The sequence below is a fragment of the Bubalus bubalis genome, chromosome 7, assembly GCF_019923935.1.
Source record: "Bubalus bubalis isolate 160015118507 breed Murrah chromosome 7, NDDB_SH_1, whole genome shotgun sequence".
Lineage (NCBI taxonomy): Eukaryota > Metazoa > Chordata > Mammalia > Artiodactyla > Bovidae > Bubalus > Bubalus bubalis.
This window is the reverse complement of record NC_059163.1, coordinates 44,958,084-44,976,640: the sequence shown is the minus strand read 5'-3', so window position 1 is coordinate 44,976,640 and position 18,557 is coordinate 44,958,084. Positions and strand designations below refer to the sequence as shown.

Below are 18,557 nucleotides of genomic sequence, written 5' to 3'. Positions count from 1 at the left end.
CTAGTTACTGTTTTTACAGACATTTAAAAGCTATATACAGCTTTTGGGATGGATGGGATGTCCTGGGGGAGTATCTGCTACAGTTTTGGCTTCTAATAGTATTGCATGAAGTAACACGTTTTTGTACTCACATTTCCTGTGGGTGCTTCTGTGTAGTAGTGAACTGATTTTCAGTGGAGTTAAGGTTACAGTTTAGATTTCAAGTTTTCTGTGGGAGATTTTGTATAGAGGACATAGATAACTCTTTCTCATGTAATATAGGGAGCAAAAGATGGCAACACATTTATCCAAAGTCACTTAGCAAATGGAGAATCTTGATTTTCCATTATTCAGTCCAGTGCCTTTTTTTAAAGTTCAGAATTGTTTGTAATGTTTGGAATAAGGGCATGTTACTGTAACATGTGTTAGATATTCCTATGAACTTCTCTCTGGTTAAAAGTGATGTATATATTTGCTTTTTAATCTTTTTGAGAGAGGGATTATGTGACATTTTAAATACTTTTCTTTATGGTATTACCATTTCAGAAAATTCTCTTTCTTCTCAGGTATGAGACATGCTATTTATGACAAGCTGGATGATGATGGTTTGATAGCTCCTGGAGTTCGTGTATCAGGAGATGATGTTATTATAGGCAAAACAGTCACCTTGCCTGAAAATGAAGATGAATTGGAGGGCACTAATAGACGGTATACAAAGAGAGACTGTAGCACTTTTCTCAGGACTAGTGAGACGGGCATTGTGGATCAGGTTATGGTAACTCTCAACCAAGAAGGATATAAATTTTGTAAAATAAGGGTAAGTATAGCTTTGTCATATTGTTGTTTATAGAAGGTAAACCAGAATGACCTAACTAACTTATTTTTATGTGAATTTAGGTACGCTCTGTTAGAATTCCACAGATTGGAGACAAATTTGCTAGTCGACATGGTCAAAAGGGTACTTGTGGTATTCAGTATAGACAGGAGGTAGGTATCTTTCATTACCTCTGACTCACAATTTTATTGATCATTTTATTAAAATGTGCTTTAAGAGCCCAGAGGCAGTAAAGGCTTGACTTTTAATTGTAGTGCTGAACAAGCAGGTGAACATCTATGTTGAGGGCTTCCCAGGCGCTAGTGGTAAAGAACCTGCCTGCCACTGCAGGAGACATAAGAGTTGCAGTTTCGATCCCTGGGTTGGGAAGATCCCCCGGAGGAGGGCATGGCAACCCACTTTAGTATTCTTCCTTGGAGAGTCCCACGGACAGAGGACCCTGGCAGGCTACAGTCCACAGAGTCGTAAAGAGTCAGACACAACTGAAGCAATTTAGCATGCATACTGTGTTGAACAGAGTTTAGGACATAGAAAAGTTCAGATGAAGGGGAATCAGTTCTAGTTCTGTAGCTAAGAGATTTAAGTTTTTCAAGTGTCTTTTAAAAAATTCCTTTATAGGATATGCCTTTCACCTGTGAAGGTATCACCCCCGATATCATCATAAATCCCCATGCCATCCCCTCTCGTATGACCATTGGTCACTTGATTGAATGTCTTCAAGGGAAGGTAAGAGATTTTCTTTACAGATATAGGTCTCAAATTGATGTTTCTTCCCAAGTGTTAGGTGATTTCTCTCATTCTGAGCCAGGGTACTGTGGAAAAAGCCAGTGTGACACTTACTTTCCTGCTTTTAAATTGGTTTGATTATGTCTGTCTTTCTTTTTGCAAAAATTTGCGAAGTTATGACTAAAAATTCTTGCAAAATTTACTATATCCAGTCTTTGAATATATGGTTATTCTTTTGATTGGTTCTTTTCTGTAAATGGTGGTTAGTTCATTGTGAACCTAATGGTTTTATAGCTGTAATATTAGCTATGCATGTATCTTTCAGTGGAGGTTTTCTATTTTTAAGGATCTTATTAAGGTAGAGTAGCTACAGCTTAACACATGGATGGCTTGGTTTTAAGGATTAAAATGTCATCTTCCTTGAGTCATAGGAAATATTTGAGAGTCTCAATCTTTTTGTATGTGGTCTCACAGAGAGCTTCCTATTTGAAGACTTAATAAGTAGTTTGTTCTATTTTATGTAAGATGCTAATAAAATGAACCCTATGTTACAGCTTTCCATAACATAGATATTTAAGTTAATTTGTAATCTTAAGTTCAAAATCCCCCCCCCCCCTTTTTTTTTGCATTGTTGTACAATTTTAATTTAATTCTTGCAACAACCAAGTAGGTGAGTTAGTGACAGTGTTAACGGGACATATTCAAAGATATCCAGAAGCCAGGGGTAGAAGTGAGCTGGAATGCTCCTTACCATGGTGACCCCAATTCCATGACCCCAATCTTCCCTTTCTTAAAAAGGTGTTTTTGTTTTTTTTTTTTATCTGACTATATTTGTATTAACATAGACTTCTAAAGAGAGACAGAAGGAAGCAACTTTTTAAACATTACTTTTCTTTTTAAAGGTATCAGCTAACAAGGGTGAAATTGGTGATGCCACTCCATTCAATGATGCTGTTAATGTGCAGAAGATATCTAATCTTTTATCTGATTATGGCTACCATCTCAGAGGAAATGAGGTATGTTTGCTTTTACACTGGTAATTTGTTAAGTATATTCTTTTTTTGCACGTGTGTTACTTCATTCTTAAAAAAATAAATCTTTCATTGAAGTATACCACATACTTCAAATATATACATAAACCATAAATGTTCAGGTTGATAAATTTTCACCAAGTGAACACAGGTGTGACTGCCACCCAGACCTTAAAGAAAATGATCAGAATCCTTTTATGCCTGATGCTGTCTTATGTCTCCTTCCAGTCACTGCCTTCATACCCCCACCCCAAGGCAATTACTCCTTTTACAGCATAGATTATTTTAGTCTGTTTTGATTTGTATAGAAATGGAATTGTATAGTGTATGTACATATAGTCTTTGAACTTGTTTAGTAATTTTTCAGTCTGTACTTAAAAATCTGCTTGTTTCAGGTCTTATACAATGGATTCACTGGTCGAAAAATCACATCACAGATTTTTATTGGCCCTACTTACTACCAGCGTTTGAAGCATATGGTGGATGATAAGATTCATTCTCGTGCTCGGGGACCTATTCAGATTCTAAATAGACAGCCGATGGAGGGTAGATCTCGGTAAGAGAGCTGCATCATCGATCTTATATAAAAGAATGGTTCTCATATTTCTTGAGTCCAGGATCCTAAAAGGCTTTTGTGTGGGAGTTGGTATTTTTTGATATTTATCATGTTAGAAATTAAAACCGAGAAAGGTTTAAAATATTTATTACTTGGTTTAAAAAATAACAGTAACAAATTCATTATATATTAACATAAATAACATTTTAAGTGAAAAATATTTTCTGGATAAATTTAGTGATAAGGGACATTGGTTTATCTTTTTGCAAATCTTCTTAATGAACTGGTTTGTGAGAAGATAGCTGGATTCTTGATTCTTGTGTTTGCTTCTGCATTTAATCCATTGCAGGATTTCATTTTTTATAATTAACTATGTGACCTCACACAGATTTATGGCTGAAAGGGAAAAATATTTTAGTAATTTTCAGGTGACTGAATTTTTTTTTTTTTTTTTTTGATGCTGCACTAGAGTGACAAGTTGTCCTTTCTGAAAGGTTAGTTGTGATGTAGAATCTGGAACCACTTAAATGAATCTTTTATATTGAAATCCATTGGCCTGTCTTATACTTTGAGTGTATCTTTTATACTTACGTAGTTTCGTAGTCTCATAATTGGTTATTTGGAAAATATTTTCATTGAGTTGTGTAGATTTTTACATGTTGACACATTTCATTATATCAAAAAAAAAATTTCACATTTGTGAATATCACTACCATGTCATCAGAAAGTTTTTAAGTATTGGGAAGTTATCAAGCTCAGAGTGTTGGATAGAGGTTTTCTTTTTCTAAAATTGTTCTCTTTGATTGAAACTCTAATTTTTAATCATTTACAACAAATATTTAAAATTGTTTTCCTTGAGTGAAAAAAATGTCTGCCAAATATCTTAAGGCTGAATTAAAATAGTTGGTGCTAATGTTGGCAAATTAACATGATTGGTGTCAGCTGTTTTTTCAGGTACAAAAGATATTTCATGATAAAAGTGACTAGTTCAGAATTGTGCAGGCACTTCAAGGGCACCATCTTTAGTATACAACTAAAGTGCCTTATGAGAACTCATTTTATCAGACTGTTAAAATCTATGTACTCAGGCGTCAAAGTTGAATAAAACTAATCATTTTTTTTACTGCTTCATTAATGACATTCTTTATATAAAACTGGTTTTCTCACCCTTCAGATACACTGGAGAATATGATTGCTAGTAAAGTATGGTTCTGCCCACCAGATGTGTTCAGGTGCCAGCAGTTTATTCAGTTACTTTTGCAACTGTCAGTGCAAATGTGTCATTAGTATTATTATAAAAACAGTTTTCACCCTTAAGAGTCCACAGACCACACTCTCAGAACTCCTGCTTTAGAAGATAGGAAAGTTATAAAAGCAATCACCGTACCTCCTTAATATTATTAAATATCTAGTGTTTAGATTTTCTTGACAGTTGCATAGTTCTTAAAAAACGTTTGTTGGTTTCAATTAGGATACAAATAAGGCCCATGGTTTGTAGTTGATTGATATGTCTCAAGTATTTTTTTTTTTCCTTAATCTGTGGGTTACCCTTTAACTTTTTTTCCTTGCACTTTATTTGTTGGATTGTTTGTCATGGAGGGTTTCTCACAGACTGGATTTTTTGAATTGTGGGATCTTAGTTCTCCAACCAGAGGTTGAACCTAGGCGCCAGCAATGAAAGCGCTGAGTCCTAACCACTGGACTGCCAGGGAATTCCCTCTCACAGTCTCGATTTTTGTTGATTGCATTCCTGGGCTGTGTGTCTCTATTTCTTGTAAATAGCTAATTGGATTTAGAGCCTTGATGAGGTGAAGGGTTTGTGTTCTTTAATAGTAATACTTAAAAGGCAGTATTCAAAATTGTATACTTTCCATATCTGGTTGTTTTTCTTTTGTGACTTCAGTAGCTATTAATGATCATTAATGTTCATTACCTAAAACCTTTAATTAAATAGGGATTGCAGACTGATGAGATTCTAATTTTATCATTCCTTCATTTATTAGCTGGAATACTTTCATAGAGAGAAATTTTGTTTCATCATCTGGTTACCTGGTGACATAGTTCATATAGTAAAAGACATGATAAATGCTTGATTCTTTCCTTTTATTTACCAGTTTTCAAAATGATGAGTCAGTTACTTAGAATCCTCTAAAGCTGACCAAGTGTTTTGTTTTTGGTAATATCATTAGAAGCTCTTTAATCATATGTATTTTATTAATATATATATGTGTGTGTATATATATATATATTCCCATGAAATCATTCTTTATCTTTTATATAGAAGAATATTAAGGAAGCCATCACCATCTACTTGGCCTGCCTATCAGAACAATGTATTTCATTTCACTTACTAAGCTGGGGAAACCTGTGACTGATTCACCTGTTCTTTCCATTACTTGTGCCAGTGTGCATTTATTGTTTCAGGTTTGACTGCTTGGGAGTCTCATTCGTGGAGAAGCTACTTTATTTAGATTAACTTTTATTATTAAATTTTTAGCATACAGATGAATTCGAATAAGTTAAATGATAATGGTACAAGATTTTATTCTGTATGTCATTGTATTGTATTTGAAAAAGTATATGCTATACTTAAGAAATTAATGGGTTTATTCTGGGGACCTTCTAGTGCACATCAAATAGTTGGTAGACTTCTTAGCCTCCTAACCATGTTGACAGAATACAAGAGTAGAAAAATTGGAGTCTAGTTCTCATTCTTTAATGCTAGGTTGCTTCAGTCATGTCCGACTCTGTGTGACCCCATAGACAGCAGCCCACCAGGCTCCCCCGTCCCTGGGATTCTCCAGGCAAGAACACTGGAGTGGGTTGCCATTTCCTTCTCCAATGCATGAAAGTGAAAAGTGAAAGCGAAGTCGCTCAGTCGTGTCTGACTCTTCGCAACCCCATGGACTGCAGCCTACCAGGCTCCTCCGTCCATGGGATTCTCCAGGCAAGAGGACTGGAGTGGGGTGCCATCGCCATTCTTTACTAATGTTACTTTTTATACTTGCCATTAGTCAGAGTGGTATTGATAATAGAAAACCAGTACAAAACAGCCTGTTGTTTCCTCCTGTAATAGTGACGGTGGCTTGCGTTTTGGAGAGATGGAACGAGACTGTCAGATCGCGCATGGAGCAGCCCAGTTCCTAAGGGAGAGGTTGTTTGAGGCGTCAGATCCGTATCAGGTTCACGTTTGCAATCTTTGTGGAATAATGGCGATTGCGAACACCAGGACCCATACATACGAATGCAGGGGCTGCCGAAATAAAACCCAGGTATGTACAGACATTGCTGGCAGTTATTATCTATTCAGGATATAACCATGTTTGCCTCATCATCCAGGCAGATTTAGTGTGGTGAACAGATTGGTGTTTTCACAATTTTGGTAGCATTTTTCTATAAGATTCCTGGTTTTAAATGAAGAAAAAGATATCAATTCTGTTTTTCTAAAAACTAATATAAGTTTTAGCGTGGTAATTTCTGTAAGCTGTCCATCTTTTGGAAATAATAAGGTCTTGTACAAGGAATTTTAAACAATGAGTTTTTTTTTTTTTTTTTTTTTTAAAAACTTTTCATGGAGAAGGGTGAATATAAATTAAGTCTCACAGAAAGGGTAAACTACCAAAGCCTATTAGGAGAAAGAGCCACCATAGGCCAAGGTGATAGGATGAGTGTTAGCCCACTCATTTGTTCATCGCCTCTAGTGCCAAGTCTGTGACTTTTCCTGGGGTACGGAAGTGGGGTTGCTTCAATACAGCTTTGCTAATTACCTCTTTTTTCTCCTTCCGCAGATCTCTTTGGTTCGAATGCCTTATGCGTGCAAACTGTTGTTTCAGGAACTCATGTCCATGAGTATTGCACCTCGAATGATGAGTGTTTAGCTCTTTTAAAAAATCTTTGTGTCTTGTTTCTGTGATACAGCTTAAAAAATTTTTTTTAAACAAAAATGTACTGCGCTGTGAGAAAACACATTTTATTTGTTTTGTTTAATGATATGCATGCTTTTCTTCTGTAAATAGACAATAAATTTTTGTAGATAGTCTTGGTGTGTTATCTTAATTTCGTATTTCACTGTGTAAAATCAGTGAATATAGCTAAAGTGTTAGTGGACTGGATGAAAAGAAACGGGTTACTAGGCAGGAACAGGAGGCTGTAGTTACCCATGACTACTTTTAGCTATGCAGACTAATACATTCTGCAGGTTTACAGCTCAGCACCTTCACCTGTTTAAAAAAAAAAAAAAAGATAAAAACTAGTTACACATATGGATATGGTTTTATTTTCTAATTTTGAGGTAGTGTAGTGTTTCCAAATAAATGATGTTAAAATGTGGGGATAAAGAATGTGTGAGGATAAATTGATATGGTGGGCGGTGGGAGTGCTCTTTGAATTTCAACTACCTGTATATGATTTTTAGATGTGGAAGGTGATTTTTTTGTATTGGTCCATCTGTAAGAGAGGCACCTTATTATAGAACTGGGAGAAGCACATTTCATAGATGAGCAAGATAAGCTAGAGAGAGACTAAGGAACTTTCCTTTGTCTTCCAGTTCTTATTCAGAATTGAAAGTGGAATAATCAGTGGCAGAGCTGAGGCTCAAACACATGCCTCTGAGCTACTGCTGTTTGTTCCATCACTTGGCTTTACACATCTTGGCTGAAAAGAATCTGACCAAACACATCTTTACTTCATATTTCTTCCTTTCATACCACAGCTGAGTGGTCCACACAATAGAATGGTTTTTACAAATGCTCACAATAAATTTTGTTTTTATTTTTAGCTTAAGAAAAAACCAGTTCAGACATCAGTCTAACAGAACTATATAAATGGAAAGTAGCATGACTCTCATACCGCCAGGATGGGTGCTTAAGAGGAAGATTTTGACAGTGAAGTGGATGGAGGCAGAACAGAATTGAATACCTGCCAATATACTCTTTCAGGTTTTTTCTTACAATTAAAAGCTCAAAGTGATGGACCAGAATTGTCTATAAATCATTTCCTTTTAAATGGGAATTTAATATAATAGTCACAACATCAAGGAAAATGCAGTGAAGATAGATAGAAAGTTATGGGAAATATAAACCATTCTAATCAGGTTTGAGTTTTGATTCTTACATGTAAGATAAAGTGAAAGCATCTAAGTCATAGTAATAGCATTCCATCAACCACTGAATGTTCTTTTGGAGCCATGCACTCTAAATTTTGATTATATACTTAATGCCGTTCCCTTGTGGATTCCTAACATCAACAGAATTTCATTAAGAGCTGTCTGATACTTTTATACTTGGTTCTGTGCTTTATTAAACAGAAGCACTAAGTAAACAAATGTTAGCCGCTCAGATGTATCTGACTGTTTTGCGACCGCATGGACTGTAGCCCACCAGGCTCCTCTGTCCATGAGATTCTCCAGGCAAGAATACTGGAATGGGTTGCCATTCCCTTCTCCAGGGGATCTTCCCAACCCAGGGATCAAAACCAGGTCTCCCACATTGCAGGCAGATTTTTTACTGCCTGAGCCATAGGGAAGCCCAAACAAAAGCACTAGTCATTTTTAAATGCTTATGAGATTTATTACCTACCTTTTTTCACTGGTATTTCATGTAAGGCATCAACCACTGTAATTTTTGCTGATGCTGAAGCCTGTCCTTGGGAATTGGATGCATGGCACTCATATTCTCCGGCATCTTCCTTACTAAGAGGAGATACCTGTGAAAGAAAAAAAGATCTTCAGTTTCTCTGTGGTGGTCATCTTTTTCCAGTGGCCTCAATTAAGTCATTTCATAAGTTTCCTAACATGACCAAGAGGGTTCATGGCAAAGATACTGCTAGAAATAGTACTAGTCCTGTGCTAGGAGTAATTATGTAGCTATCAAATGCTCTGCCAGGAGGATTCCTACTCTGAGAAAAAGCCATGGACAACTTTAGATCACTGCATAGGTTAAAAACAGGCCAGGTGCACATATCCTTGTTTGAGGGAGACCTTGGTGTAGGGTATGTGATCTAAGAACTAGGGACACTAGCCTTGCATGTACATGGTTATCAAAGGTCAAGTAAAATAAAGTAATAACTGATAAAAATAATGCTTGGGTCATTTAGTTCCCTTTTGCTTTGAACACCTAGGGGGCAAAAATTGGTTCTCATTTATTTGGTTGTTTCCAAAATATCCTAATAAATTCCAGCTGTTTTGTTTTGTTTTGTTTTTACGTTTCCTCTGAAAGAGAAACAGCCGCTCTGTGGTAAGACTGTTCTAAAGAGATGTGGCTGCTAAGTCACTTCAGTGGTGTCTGACTCTGTGTGACCCCATAGACGGCAGCCCACCAGGCTCCCTTGTCCCTGGGATTCTCCAGGCAAAAACACTGGAGTGGGTTGCCATTTCCTTCTCCAATGCATGAAAGTGAAGTCACTCAGTCGTGTCGGACTCTTAGCGACCCCATGGACTGCAGCCCACCAGGCTCCTCTGTCCATGGGGTTTTCCAGGCAAGAGTACTGGAGTGGGGTGCTATTGCCTTCTCCAATGAAGAGATGTAGAAGAGCAGGCAAATACTTTGAGCCTGGCAGTACATTAGGCACCTTCACCAGGTTTGCTGTGTCTTAATTCTAAGAGTGAAATATTTGTCAGCTCTTGGTACTCACCAGCACCCAGCCAGTAACTTCATGCTTTTCTGGACCACCCCGGGTCTGAATGGCCAGGTTGTCTCGGTCGCCAGGCAAGAGTTCTGTTCTTTGAACTCCATAGTGACCCCTTTTTACCTGCAAAAAAAGCGGGGAGGCAGGGGAATAGTCTGAGTTCTCTGCACTGAATCATCAACTTGGAAGTGGTCAGTATTTCTAGAATTGCACAGGGTATACATGAGAATTTCCAGCTGGATTAAGCCTAGCAGTTTCCATGTTACTCTCTCCTAAATATGTAGAATATACATTCTCTTTTATTCCTTCCTCTAAGCTTGTATATTTAAAATTAATGTATTTTTTTGCATGCTTGGGGAATATAAACTCATACTTCCCTGCCACTGGCTACCATCATTCACTCACACCCTTGTAAATCCTGCTTGTCAGTGTTGGGCCTTGTTTGCCCTATGCCATTTTGACAAACTGTTAGCGCCTTAGGTTTGATACTTGGGACCTCGTGTAAGAGCCCAACTCCTGGAGCTCTTCCTCTAACAGCTTCATCAATAGAAAATAACGAGTCCAAAGCCAATACCATCACTTTGTTCAGAGGGCTAAGGGTTTGTTCATCAAATGATTTACTAAAAGGCCTGAGAGCAAAAATGCCTGTCCAGTACAAGCTGTCATTGTTCTCTTACAACACAACTTGGTGTGTATCCCTGTGCATGTCGTGATGAGATTCAGAAAGATGAAGAAAAAACTCAGTTTCCTTGGCTTGAGGCCACTAGTGAATACTTCTACTTTCCTCCTCTCATTTAAAAAGACAAACTATTAATACGTGTTCATTATATAAACTTTGGAAAATATTATATAAAGATTCACAAAACAATAAAATTTGCCCATAACCTCTCCATATATATGCATTTAGCATAAATTTCTAGAAGCAGAATTGTTGAGACACAGTATAAATATTTTAAGGCTTGTGATAATGATAGGTTTAAAAATATATATCAAAGAATACATGAGGCAATGTTTATTTCCATCCCAGGCCATCTTTAAGAGTTAGGTTGATGTTTAATGCTATTAACCTTTGTAATTAGAAAGATGGATTTACATTCTCAAATAGGTAGTTTTGCTTTCCTCTTATAATTAAGCAAATCTTGAGTTAGACCATAGTATCTAACTTTTTTGGACACTTTACATCAGAGTTGCTTCTCTTACTTGTGAGCCCACTGCCACCACACAGCTACTAAGCTGTTGTCTCAGCATCAGAACCACCCTTTTATTTTTTCTGCTTCATGACACTGGGATTGGCACTCTGCAAACCATGTGGAATCTAGGCTAACTCCTACTCTATTAAAAAAAACAAACCCTAGGCGTTACTGATCTGGAGTGGCTGGTTTTCACCTGTTTGCTTTTTTCCCCGAGAGTCCCCATTTTGCCACTATTAGAGAAAATTAGGTATCTCAGTATTTTTCTCAAATGAATTTTATAAAGGCAGATAAATTCAATAGGCCTCTTTTCCCCTTCCCTTCCCCAAGTAGCTGGCATAAATGGTTTATACTAGTGCAGATTTTGAAGCAGTTACTTAAAAATGGTTTTAAATAATGGTTTTAAGTATTAATTTGATTCAGCGGTTAAAGTAATACGCCTCTGGTCTTGATATTCAGAATTCTTCAAGGATTTTGTATGTGACCAAAGCAGAAAAATACTACTGCATCAAATAGTGAGTCTTGGCAACTGAGCTGTTTCTCCCCAGCTCATGTAGCTCTCAGTAAATAGCATTCTCTGCCAATTAATGACTCACTCTGTACCAAGAAACTTTTAAGTACTTGATTGGAAAATGAATACCTATATTCAACAAAACTCATTTATTAACATTGTAAATGTTTTATACCATGTAGAAAACATAAAGAAGTACAGAGAATTTTTACATGGAAAATTTTTATACAGCAAACTCCTTTACCGCATTACTTATGTAAGGGGAACTTGTTGATAAATACATTTTCAGTTTTAGAAAAAGATGCAGGCTGGGCTGACAAAAGTTCTACATATGTGCATGGACTGGAGGTTTGTACAGCAGAAAAAACTGCCTAGAAGTCACTGCTCACCACAGACTCAGCTAGGAGGAGAACCAGAGGAGAGGGAGACCCAGGAAGTCATCTCAGCCCTCTGCAGTTGTATTTTAGCTGCAACAAGCAATAACTAAGAAAAAAGTGCCAGTGACTGCAGAATGATGCATTAGTCTGATTCCTACAGGTTGATGTTCAAGCATTCACTGACTTTCAGGGATCTTTTATGCAGCTTAGAACATATTTGCTGTGCCTTTCTAGTGAAGTTTCAGAACTTTATGATGAAATAGAATCTATAACTATCATAATTTTCAGCTCCACAGCTACTGTAAACAAAAGACAAAATGGTTGTCTAGGAAAAGAATCTGTAATACATGACAAAGGGTCATTATCCCGAATGTGCAAAAAAACCACAAAATGATAATAAGAATCGACCCCATGGAAAAAAGAGTTAAAGGCTACAAACAGATAATTCATATAAAAAGAAAATCTAAATATGAAAATATTTTCAATGTAGTCAAGGAAATAAAAGCAATAGTGAAATGATACTTCTACTCATTAACAAAAACTAAAAGGGGGTAATACTCAGTGCTGGTGAGTATGCAGGGAAATGATACCCATACATTGCGGAGGGGGAGGGTGAACTGCTACAATGAATTTAGAAAGTAATCTGACACCACAGCAATCAGACAAGAAAAAGAAAAGATAGTCCAAGTGGAAGAGGTAAAATTGTCATTATATTCAGATGGCATGATTCTGTATATAGGAAACCCTAACAATTCCAGAAAACTACTAGCACTGATAAATGAATTCAGCAGGATACAAGAATAACATACAGAAATCAGTTACATTTCTTGACATTAACAATGGAATACTGAAAGAATGCAAAAAAAAAAAAAAAAAACCTTTCAAAATTGCATCCCCCAAAATAAAACACTTAGAAATTAACCTGGGCAAGGATGTGAAAGACATATTCTGAAAACTGTAAAACAATAAAGAAGACTGAAGATGATTCCAGGACATGGAAAGATCCCCTGGAGAAGGGAATGGTTACCCACTCCAGTATTCTGGCCTGGAGAACTCCATGGACAGAGGAGCCTGGTAGGCTATATAGTCCATGAGGTGGAAAAGAGTCGGACACAACTGAACAACTTTCACTCACTCACTCACTCACTCACTCACTCACTCATGTTCTTGGACTGGAGAATTTAATGTTAAAATGGCCATACTACCCAAAGCAATCTACAGATTGAATGCAATCCCTATCAAATTACCCATGACACAGAAAAATTACCTATTTTTTACAGAACTGGAACAAGTAATCCTCAAATTTATATGGAACCATATTATGACCCAGAATTGTCAAAGCAGTCTTGAAGAAAAAAGCAGGAGGCATAACCCTCCAAAGCTTCAGACAACACTACAAAGCTACAGTAATCAAAACAGCATGCTGCTGCTGCTGCTAAGTCGCTTCAGTCGTGTCCGACTCTGTGTGACCCCACAGATGGCAGCTTCCCAGGCTCCCCCGTCCCTGGGATTCTCCAGGCAAGAACACGAGTGGGTTGCCATTTCCTTCTCCAGTGCATGAAAGTGAAAAGTGAAAGTGAAGTTGCTCAGTTGTTTCTGACTCTTCGCGACCCCATGGACTGCAGCCTACCAGGCTCCTCCATTCATGGGATTTTCCAGGCAAGAGCATGATATTGACACAAAAACAGACATGGATCAATGGAACAGCACAGAAATAAACCCACACGCCTGTGGTTAGTTACTATTTGACAAAGGAGGCAAAAATACACAATGTGAAAAACAGTCTCCTCAACAAGTGGTACTGGGAAAGTTGGACAGCCTCACGTAAATCAATGAATTTAGAATATACCCTTTCCCCATACACTAAAATATATACAAACAGCTTGTACAACTTAACAACAACAAAAAAACCCCCAATTCAATTGAAAAGTGGTAAGACCTAAATAGACATTTCTCCAAAGAAATACAAATGGTAATAGGCACATGAAAAGATACTCAACATTACTAATTATTAGAGAAATGCAAATCAAAACTACAATGGTAGGTATCACCTCACACCAGTCAGAGTGGCCATCATTAAAAACTCTACAAATAACAAATGCTGGAGAGGATGTGGAGAAAAGGGAACCCTCCTACACTGCTGGTGAGAATGTTAGCTGGTGCAGCCACTATGGAAAACAGTATGCAGTTTCCTCAGAAAACTAGAATTTTAATTTATGATTCAGCAATCCCACTCCTGGATATATATCCAAACAAAACTATAATCCAAAAAGATACATGCACCCCTATGTTCACAGCATTATTCACAATATCCAAGAGATGGAAACAACTAAATATCCATTGACAGATGAATGGATAAAGATGTGGACTTGTATACAGTGGAATACTACTCAGCCATAAAAAGAACAAAATAATGCCATCTGCAGTAACATGGATGGATCTAGAGATTATCATACCAAGTGAAGTAAATCAGAAAGAGAAACATCATATGGTATCATTCATATGTGGAATCCAATATGGCACAAATGAACCTATCTATTAATACAAAACAGAAATAGGCTGACAGACATAGAGAACAGACTTGGCGGTTGTAAAGAGGGGAAGGGGTTTGTGGAGGTATGGAGTGGGAAGTTGGGATGAGCAGATGTAAGCTAGTAATGCATACTGAATGGATAAACAGCAAGGTCCTACTGTATAGCATAGATAATATTCAGTACCCTATGATAACCGTAATGGAAAAGAATGTAAAAAAAAAGAATATATATCTATAACTGAATCACTTTGCTGTATAGCAGAAATTAACACAACATTGTAAATCAACTATACTTCAATTGAAAAGAAACCAGACAGAATTCCTTGAAGACAGGAACCAATGAGACTAGCAGAATGCATAAGACATTGCAGATAAGAAATTTTTATTGTATTGAGGGTACTAAGGGGTTCTCTCAAAAGGTATAGTGCCTCCAACTGGTTTAACATTTTCATAATTATTAAAATCAGGTGGTAACATTTTTTTAAAAGAAAATATTCTGACAATGTCAATTAAGACTAAAATCTTTTGACCTAATCATGTATCTTTGGGGGAATCTATCCTATAGGGAAAAAAGTCAGTTGCATGTAGGATACGTATACTCAAATATTTAAGGTGATACTTATTTAAGGTGATGAAAAGTTGGAAACACAGAAATTGTGTTTAATAATTATGGAACACCCATAGTTGGAATATTATATAGTCCTTGAGAAGCAGGCCTGGAGGGATGCCCATGAAATACTTCTTGAAAAAAACAATTTCAGAGTAATTGCAAACTTTATTCTCATTTCAACCCATACTCTGGGAATATGTGTTTGTATACATACGGGCATGAATAGGAGTATAGAAAGATACAAAGTTCATATTGGTTATTTCAAGGAGTGGAAGGAGGTGGAGGACATTATGAACATCTTTGGATCGTTTCTCCTTTAACAATCACTCTTTTTTTTTTTTAACTGAAAAAAGAATATTCTTAGAGGTCATGAGCCCTAATCTGAAAAAATGTTCAGGCAGGAAAAGAATGGAATAGAAAGCCTCTTAATCTTGGAAACATCTAAATGTTTGGAAAGAATTCTGGTCTCTCACCTTCCCTGTAAGCATCCCTCTGACTTACCAGAGTTAAGGTAAATACAGCTTTTTCAGTTCATTTCCCCATTTCAAAATATGGCTCTTGTAATCTTTGTAGGCTGGGGCTTTTTTTTTTTTTAAATAAAAAAGTTTTTATTGGAGTATAGCTGCTCACTATAGAGCAAACTCCAGGAGACAGTGGAGGACAGGGAAGCCTGGCGTGCGGTAGTCCATGGGGTTGCAGAGTCGAACACAACTTAGCGACTGAACAATATTTGCTTTACAATGTTGCTATTTTTCACTGTACAGCAAAGTGAATTAGCTACATGTATACATATATTCCCTCTTTTTAATATCGCCTTCCCATTTAGGTCACCAGAGAGCACTGAGAAGAATTCCCTGTGTTACACAGTGGGGTATCGTTAGTTATCTATTTCATACATACTGTGCTGTGCTTAGTCACTCATCTGTGTCCAACTCTTTGCAACCCCATGGACTGTAGCCTGCCAGGCTCCTCTGTCCATGGGGATTCTCCAGGCAAGAATACTGGAGTGGGTTGCCATGCCCTCCTCCAGGGGATCTTCCCAACCCAGGGATTGAACCCAGGTCTTCTGCACTGCAGGCGGATTCTTCACGGTCCGAGCCACCAGGGAAGCCCATTTTATACACAGTAGTATATATATGGGACTTGTTGAGGTCACACAATAGGTACTGGTCAGAAGAGCACAGGCCACTCACCAGGCTGGGCCTGCCACAGAACTGCCACTGTAGCCAGAAGGGTCTCAGAGAGAAGAGTCATCCTGTCAGTTCTGCTGCTGCTAAGAATCTTTGAGCAAGAAAGACATGCTACCTTCTTGGAACCTCAGTTTAACAACGGAGGATTCTAAGATTCATTTATGTCCCAAAAGCAGTGCCATGCTTAAATTGGATTTGACAGGTGATCTTAAATATAAATCTGTATTTCTTAACAGGCTGGTTACAAGGGGAGTGGAGGAGAAAAAAAACAGCCTGTTTAATTCTTTAGGCCAGTGACTTTCAAAGTGCTCTCACATGGCCCATAGTAAGAAACACGTTTTGCATTGCTATCTGGAATACACAGAAGAAAAGTTTTATGAAATACCTTTACTTCCCTGGTGGTACAGTGGATAAGAATCCACCTGCCGATGCAGGGGACATGGGTTGGATCCCTCATCCAGGAAGATCCCATATGCCTCAGAGCAAGTACAATCCATGTGCAACAAGTGCTGAGCCTGCCTGCTGCAACTACTGGAGCCTGTGTGCCTAGAACCTGTGCTCCCCAACAAGAGAAGCTACCCCAAGAAGCCTCTGCATCTCAACGAAGAGTAACCCCTGACTCACTGCAACTAGAGAAAGCCTGCGTGCAGCAACAAAGACTGTAACCACACATAAATAAATAAGAAATACCTTTACTAAATGTGCCTTTACCTAAGGTATTTTCTGTTCTACTTTTTAGTCTCTAAGAAAAGACTGGTTGTGATCTCTACATTAAATTCAAGACTCACTGATGGGTCATGGTCTATAGTTTGAACAACACTGCTTTAGGTCATGCATGTGCAAATTACATTATGAAGATAGAAGAAAATCAGCAGAACCTAGTAGTCGGGTTTTTGTTTGTTTTGGAAGGTCTATAGAAAAAAGTTTTTTTTCTGTTTCTTTCTCCTCGCTCCCACTCCATCCATTCCCACCCTCCCCCAGAACTCCTCCAGTTGACAAGCCCTCAAGGGATCCAAGGGATCAATCCCAGAGGATCTCAAAGTTTAAAGGAAAAGATTCCTGAGGCTAATTTGCTCCCTGTGTGTGGGTATGTTAGCTGCAAGGACGGGTAGTCAAAGGACTGAACTCCTCTCCGCCAAGATCTGTCATGATGTTGGGTCTTGTCAAGATCTTTCGTGATACCTGGGTCACCCTGGCTTCTCATTGTGTGATCCTTAGAGAGCTGCACAGAGCTTTTTATGGGAATTCTTTGAAAAAGTTGTTCCTTACCTCTTCACCCCCTGGAACAAACCAGAAACCTCCGAATAAGCAATGAAGGAGCACCAGCAGCTTTCACTGAGGGCCAAGAGGAATACATCCATCAGCTGAGTTTATGCTCTTCACTGCTCCTGCCTTCCCTTTAAAAAAGTAGTTTGCTGAGGTAAAATTTCATCCCTCCATTTAGAGAAATTTCAGCTGTAAAGGGCAGCTGTAGTACAGCTTCTGACACCTCTGCCTACCCCTACCCCAGGCAGGTTCTGGAGTCACCCTTGTTCTGCTCCAACAAGGCTCCATGAGGGTGCCACACCCATCTGGCCACACGGGGGAGCCAGCGGTTAGCAGGTGACCCAACCTGGGTCAGAGTCCTTCAGTGGGAATTTTACAAAGTAGCACAGGGATACCCTCTTTCCTCTGAGGTCTTTGGAGTTGCCTGCGACAATTGTCGCCTACAGCACGGAGGAATCTTTCTGAAGCACAAGGAGAAAATGAGATCCCCTACACTGAGAACAAAGAGCCAAGATTGGAGTTCTGACCCCACTGGGCACTTGGACTCAGATGCCCTTGAGGCTAGAATCATCCCTTTCCCCCACCCCAGTTTTTGTTGTTGTTCCCTAAACTAGTGTGAAGCGAGTTTCTACAACTTGCAACAGAAAGTGTTCTGACTATGGGAGCCACAATCACTCCTGGAGTTCCAGAAGTTGCTCCTCCGTTCAGACACCAAGCAGATCAAATAATCAGGACAGACGTCATCCATCTCAAAGCTTGCTGGAGAAGCAAACCAGCTGCAAAGGGGCTTCTGGCTATGCCTCTCGACTGAAATAAGGTTTCCCTTTTGTTAGCATGAGCTGGATGATATATACTCCACAGACTGCTGTGAGGTTTAAACAAGTCAAAAAGTATAAGAGCACTAATGTAAAGTAATGTACATTATGACTGTGAAGTGTTACAGTATCAACTGATTTAGCCAATCTTTTCCCTTCTACAGGCGTGCGAGAAATTTGTTGTCTTTCATATGCGAAGGTAACACTCATATACAAGATAATGCTCTTCAAAGGGAAACATTTTCAGGAAGAGTAGCTAACATCGCCCCTGAGCGCCAGTGATTTAGCTGGGTGACTTCCTATGTAATCTTTAC

The 18,557-nt window shown here is 38.3% G+C and overlaps 2 protein-coding genes across 2 annotated transcripts in view; one reads left to right on the top strand and one right to left on the bottom strand.

Moving 5' to 3' along the window:
- The window catches only part of POLR2B (RNA polymerase II subunit B), a 46,115-nt gene extending 38,949 nt beyond the window's left edge, over positions 1-7,166 (top strand). The window contains exons 19-25 of the mRNA XM_006058366.3: positions 546-796; positions 877-966; positions 1,433-1,540; positions 2,443-2,556; positions 2,967-3,127; positions 6,204-6,399; positions 6,916-7,166. Coding sequence (XP_006058428.1) covers positions 546-796; positions 877-966; positions 1,433-1,540; positions 2,443-2,556; positions 2,967-3,127; positions 6,204-6,399; positions 6,916-7,005 — 1,010 coding nt within the window. The 3' untranslated portion in view covers positions 7,006-7,166. The remainder of the gene's footprint in view (positions 1-545; positions 797-876; positions 967-1,432; positions 1,541-2,442; positions 2,557-2,966; positions 3,128-6,203; positions 6,400-6,915) is intronic.
- The window catches only part of IGFBP7 (insulin like growth factor binding protein 7), a 76,439-nt gene continuing 64,963 nt past the window's right edge, over positions 7,082-18,557 (bottom strand). The window contains exons 3-5 of the mRNA XM_025290001.3: positions 9,758-9,874; positions 8,704-8,830; positions 7,082-7,347 (exon numbers count right to left, since the gene is read on the bottom strand). Coding sequence (XP_025145786.1) covers positions 7,328-7,347; positions 8,704-8,830; positions 9,758-9,874 — 264 coding nt within the window. The 3' untranslated portion in view covers positions 7,082-7,327. The remainder of the gene's footprint in view (positions 7,348-8,703; positions 8,831-9,757; positions 9,875-18,557) is intronic.